Below are 12,089 nucleotides of genomic sequence, written 5' to 3' on the forward strand. Positions count from 1 at the left end.
ACAGAATCAGAGCACACACACAGACAAAATAGTATTTTAATAATCAAGAATAAAAAGAAGGAAAACAATGCAAGGACATATAAAGAGAGGAGTATCAAGAACCAGGTAATAAAGCAAACAGAAAAAACACTTTTTCACCACTGTACAGAGGTGAAAAAAAATGAGATGAGGTGATGAAAAATTATAAAAACTCAAAGAAAATACAATCAGATTATGTTTTAAAAGTGCTTACTTTGTTCACCCAGAACAAAGGTCTGTAATTTCACTTCAGCATGAACAGCCTAGCAAACTTCACAGAGTACATGCAGGAAAATTTTATCAAGTCTGTTGTGCCATATGCAGTACATTACACAATGCTTCAACAGTGGACTGCGTAATACCAGATATGCTACAAAGTGAACAGATTCAAAGTCGTGGATGAAAGCGATAGAAGTTCGCTCCAGCTATACCTTTCTTCCTTAGGCTTACAGGTCTAAGAAGAGTGAAACATTCAGAAGTAGGAAGCCATTGACAGAATCATTTGATTTGTGGAATTATAACCAAGTAAAGAATCCAATTAGAGAGGATAAGATTATTGAAGAGAAACTACATTTATGTTTATGTGTAGCTATCTACAACACAGGATATTAGCTTGGGAAGTAATTTGTCCAGTGAAAATTAGAAGTTGTGGCATGAGGAGACAAGATGCTGGATTAACATTACACTTCAACAAATCAAAAATTTTAGGCGAGGACTCGCTGGTATTTGTCCAGGGGAATTTAACATAACTCAATAATAAAGTAGCTAATCTGCTAAAAATCTGATGAAGATCTAAATTGCAGAATATGGAGCCTTATTTCATAACAAAAAAAGTAGCTAAGGTAATAATTCTGACTAAACCATCCATTGAACATGGATTTAAGTATATTAAAATATTGGAAAGAAGGTTTTGAGCATGCTTATAAATTAGAAGATAAAAGAGAACTGGTTAACACAGTCTGTTTTTACTTTGAATGCACTTTAAAAAAATCCCTCACAGGGAGGTTTTGAGGAGGCAAAATAGTAATTAATGAGAAATAAAATGTTTCTATGGATCAAGGATTAGCCCCTTGTAATTTATATAAATAACAATAGATATAAGAAATCTATTATTAGGCTTTGTGCTGCAAGGTAACAAAATGAAGCTGTGGACTATATGGATGAGGATTTGTATTCTGTGCACTGAAAATCAGTGTTTTGTTTTTAATCATCCTCTTAGAGATTGGCTACTTTTAAAGAACCATGGCCAAAACCTTCAGCCTTTGCTCAAGCAAGCTTCCAGGACTACTCATTTTGGCTTCTAAAATAAATTTTATAGGCTAAATATTTTGCTTTAATTACTTAGGTAATAAAAATACTAATATGCATAAATTGTATTTATATTAATTTCAATACAGAAGTTGTTTCCTTTCTAAAGCACTATTATTGTTTAAAGTTTTATTTATTTGCAGGAAATGGATAATTTAGTGCCTTGCCCTAAGTTCTTATGTATGCAGTTGAAAAATACTTCTAAAAATAATTTTAAAGGGTTCAAATTTTATTTCCTATTTTTACCGGCAATTTAGAATTTATGTGGTGAGCATAAATCATTGGCAATCCTTGAATCTTATGAAAAATGTACTTAAACAGTTGAAACTAAACTTTAAGCCTTTGCATGTCTTACTGTTGCTACAGCTGCACTAACATTGACTCGATCATCATCCAGAAAAGTTATGTTGTCAGCTATCACATCTAAAATCTGTAGCACAGTACACAGTTTTTGAAATGTTTCCTAAATTAGTTCAAATGTTTATGAAATCTTGTGCATGGTCTTAAAAGTTAGACTATTTATTAGCATCATGAAGGTTTTTTTTTTTCCTTTTTTTTTAACATGCATAAAAACTTTGCAATAGCATCTCTCTGACACATTCTGAGAAGACACTGACCCAAATTGGTTATAAACTGTGTGGTCAACTAATTACTACTATGCATATTTTACGTTTGAAATGACACAAAATACTGCTAGTTTTAGAACTGCATAATTCAGGTACTATTAAAAATATCACATCTTTTTCATTGATTAAAAATGAAGTCTAACAGCCAGGAGTGATGAAAAACTGTGGCAAATGCTAATTGTAAGTAGTCACTTGGATTGTGTTTTAATTTAAATGTAATTGTAATGTACAGATGAAGAAAATGTTAAATAAATTCTGGTTAAGCTAGATTATTCCAAGTTAATGTATTCCAAAATTTAATGAGACACAGAAATAAATTGCAATTAGTACAATAGAACAGTATGGGAGAAAGGATTGGGTTTTCCTCTTTTCCACAAATGGTACTTCACTACATAGTTTGTGTCCTGTGACAGTGAAATGAAGTCAGACTATCTCCCTCTGAAATATTCAGTTCTGTATAGGACTGTCTTAGTCCTAATGAAAATTAACTGGGAATAGAAGGTCTGAAAGGTTGTTGGTTTTGGTTTTTGGTTGGTTTGAGTTTGGTTTTTTTTCCTACTAAAACACACTTCTGCATGACCACCAATTAAAAACTCTATTTTATGTCCCAGTCTTGAAAAATTGTCATTCGAATAGCCCTTTTGAGGCCATTTGGACTATTTGTATGTGCAAATCTGAATGTAGGTGCAAATGTTTAGAGGTTCAGTGTTAGAAAAACAAATGCAAATGTTTACTGTAAAATAACTCTAGAAGCATTTCCTTACAAAGCTTCTGCTTCATAAATTAAATGATATGTAATCACACATTAATTTAAACTGGTGTATGTAATTCCTTTGTTTATAATGCTATGTCTTTTAAGAAGAAGCAGTATGATGAAGTTCACAATACTTAAAAGCATATTGAAATGTGTCAATATTTGGATTACATATGTGTTTATATCAAATTCAAATACTGGTTGATATATTTGAAATATAGCAATATTTTTTCTTAGATATCAAACAAATAATTGTATATAATTTTATTGTTACTACCTTTTATGTTATAATAAAGGTTACAGGTTACAATATATATAATTACTTGTTGACTATAAGACATAATTATTATTTTACTTTGATGCTAATACACAAGGTAAGACACAGAATAGTGGAAAGTTAAAGAGAAATAATTGATTTTAGTTATCTTTATTTTGTGCTAGTGATGTTTGGATTTATTTTGAAAAAAAAAAAAATCCAAAAAACGAATGTGGAAGAACATATCAGTTTTATTTTAGAATATTTTATATGAAGTCATTTCAGAAACTAATATGAAGTCTGTTTTGTTTATAAAGAAACATCCTAATTATCTGAAACTTCTGGTTATCAAGAAAATCTGATCTTTATAAGTCAGTTCAATAATGCTCTTTTTTTATTTTATTAAAGTTCATCATAACTAGCTTAATTCAAGATATTTGGATGGCCTTACAATAGTGTATTTTATATACCTAACTAAAAGTACCATGAGATAAACTCCAACAATTCAGTTTTGCACAAATCAATACAGTTTAAAGCTGCACATGTTTCACAAATACAGACAGAAACTTTGAACTTGTATTTTCTGGTATTCTGAAATACTAAAGGCTGAAGTACACATGTTTTTTCACATTGCTTTAAACCCTCATTTTTAGACTACACTGTGTAGTTTAACATAGCCACAATTATATTGATAATAGGGTGATTTATACCATTATCACTTCTTTAGATAGTAAAACCATTTTAACACCTTAATGTCACTTTAACTGAGCCCATATTTGGTATTATGGGAACAACAAAATATAGATGAACATTTAATAGACTTGGGAGCAACACATTTTTGTATGTGAATGGTAAACAAATCTACAGGGTTACATGGTCTTAAGCCAGCTGGTCACAGTCTCCTGGAGAGGTTTGAGAAGCCGGAGACAGCTGGGATGTGGGGACTTGGTGCATTTCTCTGTACCGGGGACAGATTAAGGAAAGGATGTAAAAGCCATTGTACTAACTCTATCATACTAGATAATTGCACTATGTAAGAGGAGAGACTTTCCTTAGGAATGATTTTATGCCAAAGTTTACCCATTTTTTTGTGCTGCAGATAGAAAATGTTATTAATAGGCCAGAAGAGCTGCTTTGAATTAAAAAAAAAATTAAAAAAAAAAAAAGTGGGATACCTGTGAAAAGTAAAAATGATTTCTGTTTCTTTTTAAAGGGTAGCGCAAACTCAAACTTGAAATGTTAGTATGAAATTATGAAGTAACCATACAATGTGTTTGCATTTGGTCCATGAATAATTTGATATAATTATTAGAAGTTAAGTGGTCCTTCACTATAGTACAAAACAACATTATAGTACAAAATAACAGTTTTGTTCTGGATCTAGACAAATTATTTTCTAGAACATAGTTCAGAATTTAATGTTGTTTTCTAGACATTCTAAAAAAAACAGTAACAAACATCATTCCTATAGGATTCACTTTGAAGAGCATATATATGACTTACAACTGGGCACTAAATACATGGAGAGATGTTTTCTTTCCTTCTTTTTTTTTTTTTTTCCTAATCAAATGTGGAAAAAAATCCTGGCCTTATTTACACATTTAGGCTTGGCTTGGAGATTCTTTTTCTGGAAGAATCTTCTTTCCCTCTTCTTTTTATTTCCGCTCTTCTTATGGTAAAGATTGTCTGTTTTTTAACAAATGGCTTCCTTTGCAAAGAGACAGAATATATCAATCTCAATAATATGAATTCACCAAATGATAGGCATATACATTTTAGCACGAACATCCAATAAAAATAAATACATCTGCAGTGAACATGGTAAATTATATGCAAACTTACACTATAATAATAAACAGGAAACAGCAGCATCTGAGTCTGCAACTGGCTTCTCAGGAGGCTTCATGCTTCCAGCTGTGGTAGCAGCTGTGGATCTGGCTCTGGAACTCTTGCTGAAACAAGCTGACAAAGGGCTGCTTACAACACGGAGTTCAGTTTCTGCTCGGATTCATTTTCCTTTTAACACAGTTTGGCTACTAAATGTTTGCTCATTTAGCCTGTTTGTGGTTTTATATCCTGCATTTCACAGTCATTGGGCTGGTGTGGTGATTATCACCATTCCTCGTGACCTTCATCATGGGGACCTTATACTGTCTATACCATTTGTGGAACATTGCAATTTGGTTTTGGCTTACTGGAAGAAATTGAGAACTCTCTTCCGCTTCCTTCTCCCTCCCCATCCCCAGAGGCTGTTCAGCATTTTTATCCAAAATATTACACAGTAAAGTTGTTGGGGTTTATTTTTTTAATTGTTTTTATATACACAGAAAACAATTTAGGAGAAGACCAAACAATACTCACCTGCAGTGTAGAACAGGTAAGAGACTGGGTAAACTGCCAGGTGAAATGAATAGAGAACTTCTTTTTATCACTTTTTATTAAAGGGAGGAATTCTGATTTCACAGAACCTGGGTGTGCAAAACAGCATTTACTGTGTGTTCTTAAAGCAGCTGTGTAGATATGATCACTTATTGCAGGTCCTTCTTTCCACCTCTGGTTGCATGGGCGCTTTTCTTGATTGCATGCTAAAGATGCAGTTAAGCTACTAACATGTCTGGCCTTGATTCAGCAAAGATTTAAGCACATACTTAGAATTAAACACTTCCATTGCAGAGTCTGCTTTGTGAACTCCAAGATACTTGCTTCTGCTCTCATACTGTGAGGTGTCTCTGGTGAATATCCTGAGACCAAGACAGTCTTTTCCATTACAAAGTCTTTTTGTCTTTCAGTCCTGCCATCTTTTTTAAAAACAGCTGTATTCTCCAACTTAATTGAATCCCCAAATTAAATCCCAGTTGCCTCTGTAACTCATGGCTCAAACTCTTCCCTCTTTTTCCCTCTCCTGCTTTTCCTCACATAGGATCTTGCTTTTTCTCTTAAGGAAAAATAGATACAGTATGCTCTTCCTTCTGTCACTCTCTTCTTCCTCTCCCCTAATCCTTTCTCTTTCTCCTCCATTGTCAAAGCAGCAGGAGTTTCTTGTCTGCTTTCCATCTGTACCCCTTCCACTTACCTAAGTGACCCCATGTTCTGTTCTTCCTCTTTTTTTCTCCCCTCCCTTATTCCCTTTCTTAACCTCTCACTGTCCTCTGGCTCTTTTCCACTGCAAGCATTTGCCTCTTAAAAATTGCACCTTTGACCTTACTTGGTTCTTCATATCATATCTCATTGCCTATCTCTTCTACATTCCGAAGTTCATTGAAGGCGCTGTTTATAATTACTCTCTGGAGACTTTTCTGTGATTCCCTCCTGTAACTCCTACACTTTGGCTTCTGTTCCTTGCTTTCAACTGCATCAGATCTCACCAAACTCCCTGTTGACAAGATCTCAGAAACAGTAGTCTATCCTCATTCTTCTTGACTTGTCGGCAGTGTTTGCTGCAGTTGACCAGACTCTTCTTTAAACTTATGTCTTCTGTTACTCTCTGTGGCTCTGTCTTGTTAGCTTTCTTCTTGCTAAGCAGTTCTTCAGCATGTTCTTCAAAGTTGTCCCCCATTTTGAAGGGGTATGGGTGAAGATCTTGGGACTCTGCTTTGGCTGATTCTATTATGCTTTTAATGCCTTATGAGTTATACACAAAAAAGAAAATCTAACAGCCAAACATATCTGTAGATAGCAGATCTACCTTCCTACTCAAATCTGTTTACTCTGACTTAAGTTTGTTAATTTGGAACCACAAAAATGTAATTACAAAGCATCCCACCTGGTGCTGCCTTAAGTCTAGCTGTCTTGGCAATGCTCAGACCGGACACATAATTATCTTTCCTCTTTCACAGACATGCATATTTTCTCCTTTCATATGCTAGGCTCTCTGTACCCCTGCTAGCTGTACACAGCCCTTCCCTGCATCTGTTCCAGCTTGCATTACTTTTTCTACAAATTACTCAGGTTGTCTCTCTTGTATTCAATAAGAATACAGCAAGACCTTCTCAAATTGAGTTAATACTTTTAATCGTCTATTAAAAATGCTTATCCTGATATATGTTTGGAATGTATTTTACTCTTTACAGCCTCATTTTAAGCATAGCCTCGTTTTAAGCATTTCACTTTCTTTGTTGTCATCAGCCAAGTCCCATTTCTAGTGCTCCTGTCCCTTCCCCATGGAATCCCTGCGGGTTTTTTTTGTATAAACAGTACTGAGAAATATAGTGTTATCACCACATCTCTATTTTTTATGCCAATACATTAAATGAATTAGGTAAAATTCTGCCAAGCTCATCCTTGATGAACTCTGCTGAAAAACAGTTCTTTCATTGTCCACAGGACTTTGTTCTCCCTCTGGTAGGAAGTTCTTTACCTGTCGCATTCCTTCAGTAATCCTCATTTTCTCCAGTTTAATATTGAATATCAGATACCCAGATAGACTATATCTATCATATTTTCCTTGTTTAAAATGTCAGTCTAGTTGCAGCAGTGTAAGCATGCAGAGAGTTCATAATCTCAAACAGATTTGTACAGTATAGTAGGCAGATTCCTCAGGTCACCACATACTTTCATACCTCAGGAAGCCCAGCTGAATTATGTGAGCTCAGGCAAGTTTCTGCTCACTGGTGTGAACCATGGGGAGTATTCGCTTGTTCTCTAGATACCTTTTGGCCTGCTTTTACTTTTGTTCGCCCTACTCAATTCCAGATGTCATTCATGCCACATTATCACTACCAAATGCACGTCTTCTTGATCTAACATATGTAGCCTCTAGGAACATGTAAAGATATACGTAATTAAAGGGAACATGTACACATACTCACTGCATGTTTTGCATTTACTTTGTATTTAGTACTGTTCTTACTTCATAATAAGTGCTGTGGCTGATGTTGCAACATAGTTTCAGTAAAAGTCTGTGTATTCACTACCTCTAGGCACTGTACGATTATGTAAAAAGTAGTCCTTTGGGTCTGAGAGTTTTCATGCTTGGTTTCATTTGAAAAACTATGTATGCATTAAAAATTAGGGAAATTATCCTGAATTGTTTGAGTTATGTGTCACTGAAAAGCAGGGCAGTGTTTAACTGTTAACAGTAGCTGCTTTTTTAATCTTTAATGTAGATAAGAAAATTTAGGATTTTGAAACTCAAACAGTGACATCTAAATTGAGGGTGACATTTAATGAAGTCTATGGCCAAGTTTCAAAAACCTGGTTTTTGTAATGACATACAGATAATTGAAATCATGCCTAGTAGGCATCTGGACTAAAAGTGTGAGCAGGATGTAATGGACCCAACTACTTTTGTGGCAACAAAATTAATTTCCATTTTTTTGTCAGGGCTAATCAAGTTCTTCTTGTGGTTCAAGTTTTGCTTCATTCTTATTGCTACTTCCAGTGTGCCAACACCATACCTTCATGTAAAGGATGGGATATATTCTATGCATTGAATTGTTGACTTTTTTTTTCCCCCACAATTTATTTTTGTCTATTATTCATCCTAATTTCACATTCTATCAGTTTCTCCTTCAACTGCAAAGAAACAATACATTCTTTACCCTACAGACCTTGACTACATGCAAACTAGCATTGACTCAATCCTGTTTGCATTACACAGTGTATAATTTTACATTATATCCTTCAGTGTTGAGGAAGGGGAATGATGGGGGATTGATGAAGGCTCTCATTCTTCTATTAACCAGTTGAGCCACCTCCCGTTGGAACTGTGGCTCTGCCTGCCTCTGAATCTGTTGTAAATACCTTTTATTTTGAGTTTCAATGGCTGTTTCTAGTTAGTTTAATCCTATTCCTAATCAATATAAGATAAACAATTAGAAGTTTAATTGGAATTTCATGGCTCTTAATTGTCATTAAAAAAGGGAAATTTAAACCAAATTCTATGCTAACACAGCACTAGGACTGAACAATGGAGGCTCAGTTGAGGCTTTCGAGTTTTGAGCTTTGTGAAGCCAATAGCTGCTGAGAGATGCAGTCTGTCTTCTCAGTTTCTTCTTGTCCCAAAGTGTACCTAAACTACAGCTTGCAGTGGAGCTGTGATTCTTCTGGGAGACTGGGACAGAAATGCCGGTACAGAGGGAGAGGCTGAAAGCTACCCTGTTCACCACAATTCTAATGACTTAGGAGATGATGGGGTTGTTATAAATTGCTTGTGTCCATGTGTTGCTCTCTAAGAACCAGATAGCTAGTACAAGGAAGAAAGTGGTGTTTTCCTCTGAATACCTTGTGTGGGCCAGGCAAGGCAAAACTTGAGTTGGCTCTTACAACTTCAGAAGGAAATGCCAAGAAAAATTGAAGTCTCCTGCAGCAGCATTAGCTTGGCTGCATTGGCAGTCCTTTACAACTTGTGGCATACATTAAGCATAAAGAAAGCTATGAATCTGTTCTGTGGTTTAAAAAGAAAATGAATAAACCTTCTATTTTCATCCGATGTAATTCTAACTTTTCATTCAAATCCTTATTGACTGGCTTAAATATTCAAAATTATGTTTAATCCTTTTTTTAATGTAACATGGACAGACACAGATGTGCATCTATAAAGCAGAACTATCCTTGTGTGTTCTTTTTATTGTAGGTATGTGTCATGCGCATTGGGATGCCCATATGAAGGAAACATCATACCAGCTAAAGTGGCAGAAGTAAGAGTGAACTTCTGAGTTGTCTTTTTAATGAATCAAAAATACATTTTAAGATGTCTACAAGTAATGTTCTCTACTTAATCCTAAAAGATCTTTAATGGACAAAATTTAAGGAAAACAAACACAAAACATAGCTAATGCTAAAACTGGGTGCGTAACCTCACTCAACCAGATGCAGTGAAATCTGAGGAAAGTAGTATATTTTGAATGTTATCACTCATGAGAAAAAAATATTATGTGCTGTTTCCTCCAGCAAGAAGGTTAGGAAATGCTTAAGGAAACAGACTCAAGCACATCTGTCAGTGGATGGACCATGTTGTATGAGAAGATTTCCAGCACCGCCTCTTGCAAAGGGTATCTGCTTTTAAATCCATTTCATGTAGGCATAAGCATACTGTGCTGTCAGCTGGCAGAGCCACTGCTACAACGTTGTGCTTCTGGTGAGTGTCCTGTGATTGTCACATGAACCAAAATTCATCCCCAACGTAATTTCTTAAGTTGCTCTACTGCTGTGATGGAGTTGTACCTTCGCTCCCTGCCCCATTTTCCCATTTAGGATAAAAGAGAAGGAAGATGTCTTAGACCAGCTTTTATTTTTATTTTTTTTCCTAACAAAGAAAGAGATGAGTGAAACACAAGTGTTAAATTGTGCAGGAAGGCAAAGGGGGCAGTAAAGCTGAAATGGACAGTACAGAAGTGGAGACAGAATCCAAGAAGCACAGAGCAGAACACAATGGCCTTCCTCCTGGAGAAAGACTTGTCTTCTCTGTTACACTTAATCACTTATTTTTGGTGATCTGGCAGAATCTCCACACCACTTTTTTCTTCTTTGGTACTTGCAGCTAGTCAACTTTTTGTTCTGCGTGTGTGGCTTTCAGGTCATGTTCTCCTGCATCTTCTAGTATACATTCCAGATGGAACTTGTGGTAATACTTTTCCCACAACAGCCACATATACTCACACTCTTTGAATAAAATAGCTAAATTGGAAGGTACTCAGTATTTCTAAATTAATTGGGTTTAATATGAAGTGAAAGTTAGAACTGACACAGCTTTGGTTAGAGCGGTGATGACAGATTCAGCTGTGCTGTTGGTAAATTGCTTACTGCAATATCATGTTCCCCAACAGGCTTCTTTCCATGTGTTGCTTGTGTTTTAAAACTAACAACCATCCTTATACAGAAGAGCTCCTTATCAGTTTGCCAGTGGGAATGCTATTTAATGTTCCAAACCTGCAAACTTTTCCTCACAGTTATTTTATTTTCTGTCTTCATCCTAGTCAGTGTCTTCTGGTATACCTGTACATCAGTGTATATGTGTTTAAGAAAAAAAGCTACCGTATTATTCATTGAGGCCCCGATTCAGCAAGCACTGATGTTTACATAGAAGCATCTGATGAGCTGTTAATGGATTTTATGTAAACACATGCACTCATCCTTTGCTGAATCAGAATTATCAAAATTACTGGCCATGTTGCTAAATCCAAATTGCTGACACTCTGGTCATCTTTTTTCTTGGGATGGGAGCATTTTGACTCCCTTGACTTTGCATTGCAATCAGCAGCTACGATTGAAAGGTTTAGGCTGTTTCTTTGGCAGCCAGTAACAGTGACAATTTTTTGACTCAATCACAAGCAATTAGAAGAGGTGGATTATTACCCAGCCTACATGCATTTCTGGCATACTAGATACATAACTGGTTTACACATAGTTATCTAGTGAGTGCAAACTTCAGTTGCCTTCAGGCTTCTAGAATCCATCAGGTATACCCATATGGTTCTTTATTGACACCACCCCCCACCCCCGCCATTTCTCATCTCTTAAAAGAAACTGCATAATCCTTTTTAAGCACTCTTGCTGCTTGAAATGGAGTCACTGTTTAACTATGTATCATCCTGTGGTTTGTAAATTTCAGCCTTAGGGAAATAAGGCTTGAAAGTTGTTGGAAGCACCATACAACATCCTTGAAGCCAGTTGTGTCATTCATTGAATTCCAGTCGTATACTTGGCTGATTTTATTTTTCTTTGCTTCTTTCTCTCCTTAGCTTTTGCTTAACCTAGAGCAGTGAATTCATTCAAATATTACCCAGCATACAGGCTGATCAGGCTACAGAAAACGTACCTCCTCTTGTTTGAATACTGTTGGGCTATCAAAGTTTCCCTTACAGCACAAGGACTGCAGTGTGGGTTTACATGGTTTTTTGCTTAAAATAATCTGTAACTGGATTATGACCTTTTGTATTCTATTTAAGAATATAGTTTTAGATATTATTTCCAGCAGTAGGATTGTTCCCATGCCTGAGAGGTTGCATGGCTGGGTCACCAGCTCCTGTTTTGATCAATGCTTGGTGTCAGGGCAGTGTTCCCAAGGGGAGTAGCACAAGGCTTATGCATAGTAAAGCTGCTCAGTGGTGCAGAACACAACCGTGTTCAGTCAACAAAGCTGCAAGCTGGTAATCACATCCTGATTACCCTGACAGAACAATGTGTT

At 35.8% G+C, this 12,089-nt stretch overlaps 1 protein-coding gene across 4 annotated transcripts in view; it reads left to right on the forward strand.

Annotated features, from left to right (window-relative positions):
- Window positions 1-12,089, forward strand: part of HMGCLL1 (3-hydroxymethyl-3-methylglutaryl-CoA lyase like 1) — an 82,853-nt gene that overhangs the window by 33,335 nt on the left and 37,429 nt on the right. For all 4 annotated transcript variants that reach the window (XM_030490797.2, XM_030490795.2, XM_030490796.2 and 1 more), the window contains exon 6: window positions 9,537-9,600. In XM_030490797.2, coding sequence (XP_030346657.1) covers window positions 9,537-9,600 — 64 coding nt within the window. The remainder of the gene's footprint in view (window positions 1-9,536; window positions 9,601-12,089) is intronic.

The sequence above is a fragment of the Strigops habroptila genome, chromosome 6, assembly GCF_004027225.2.
Source record: "Strigops habroptila isolate Jane chromosome 6, bStrHab1.2.pri, whole genome shotgun sequence".
Taxonomy (NCBI): domain Eukaryota; kingdom Metazoa; phylum Chordata; class Aves; order Psittaciformes; family Psittacidae; genus Strigops; species Strigops habroptila.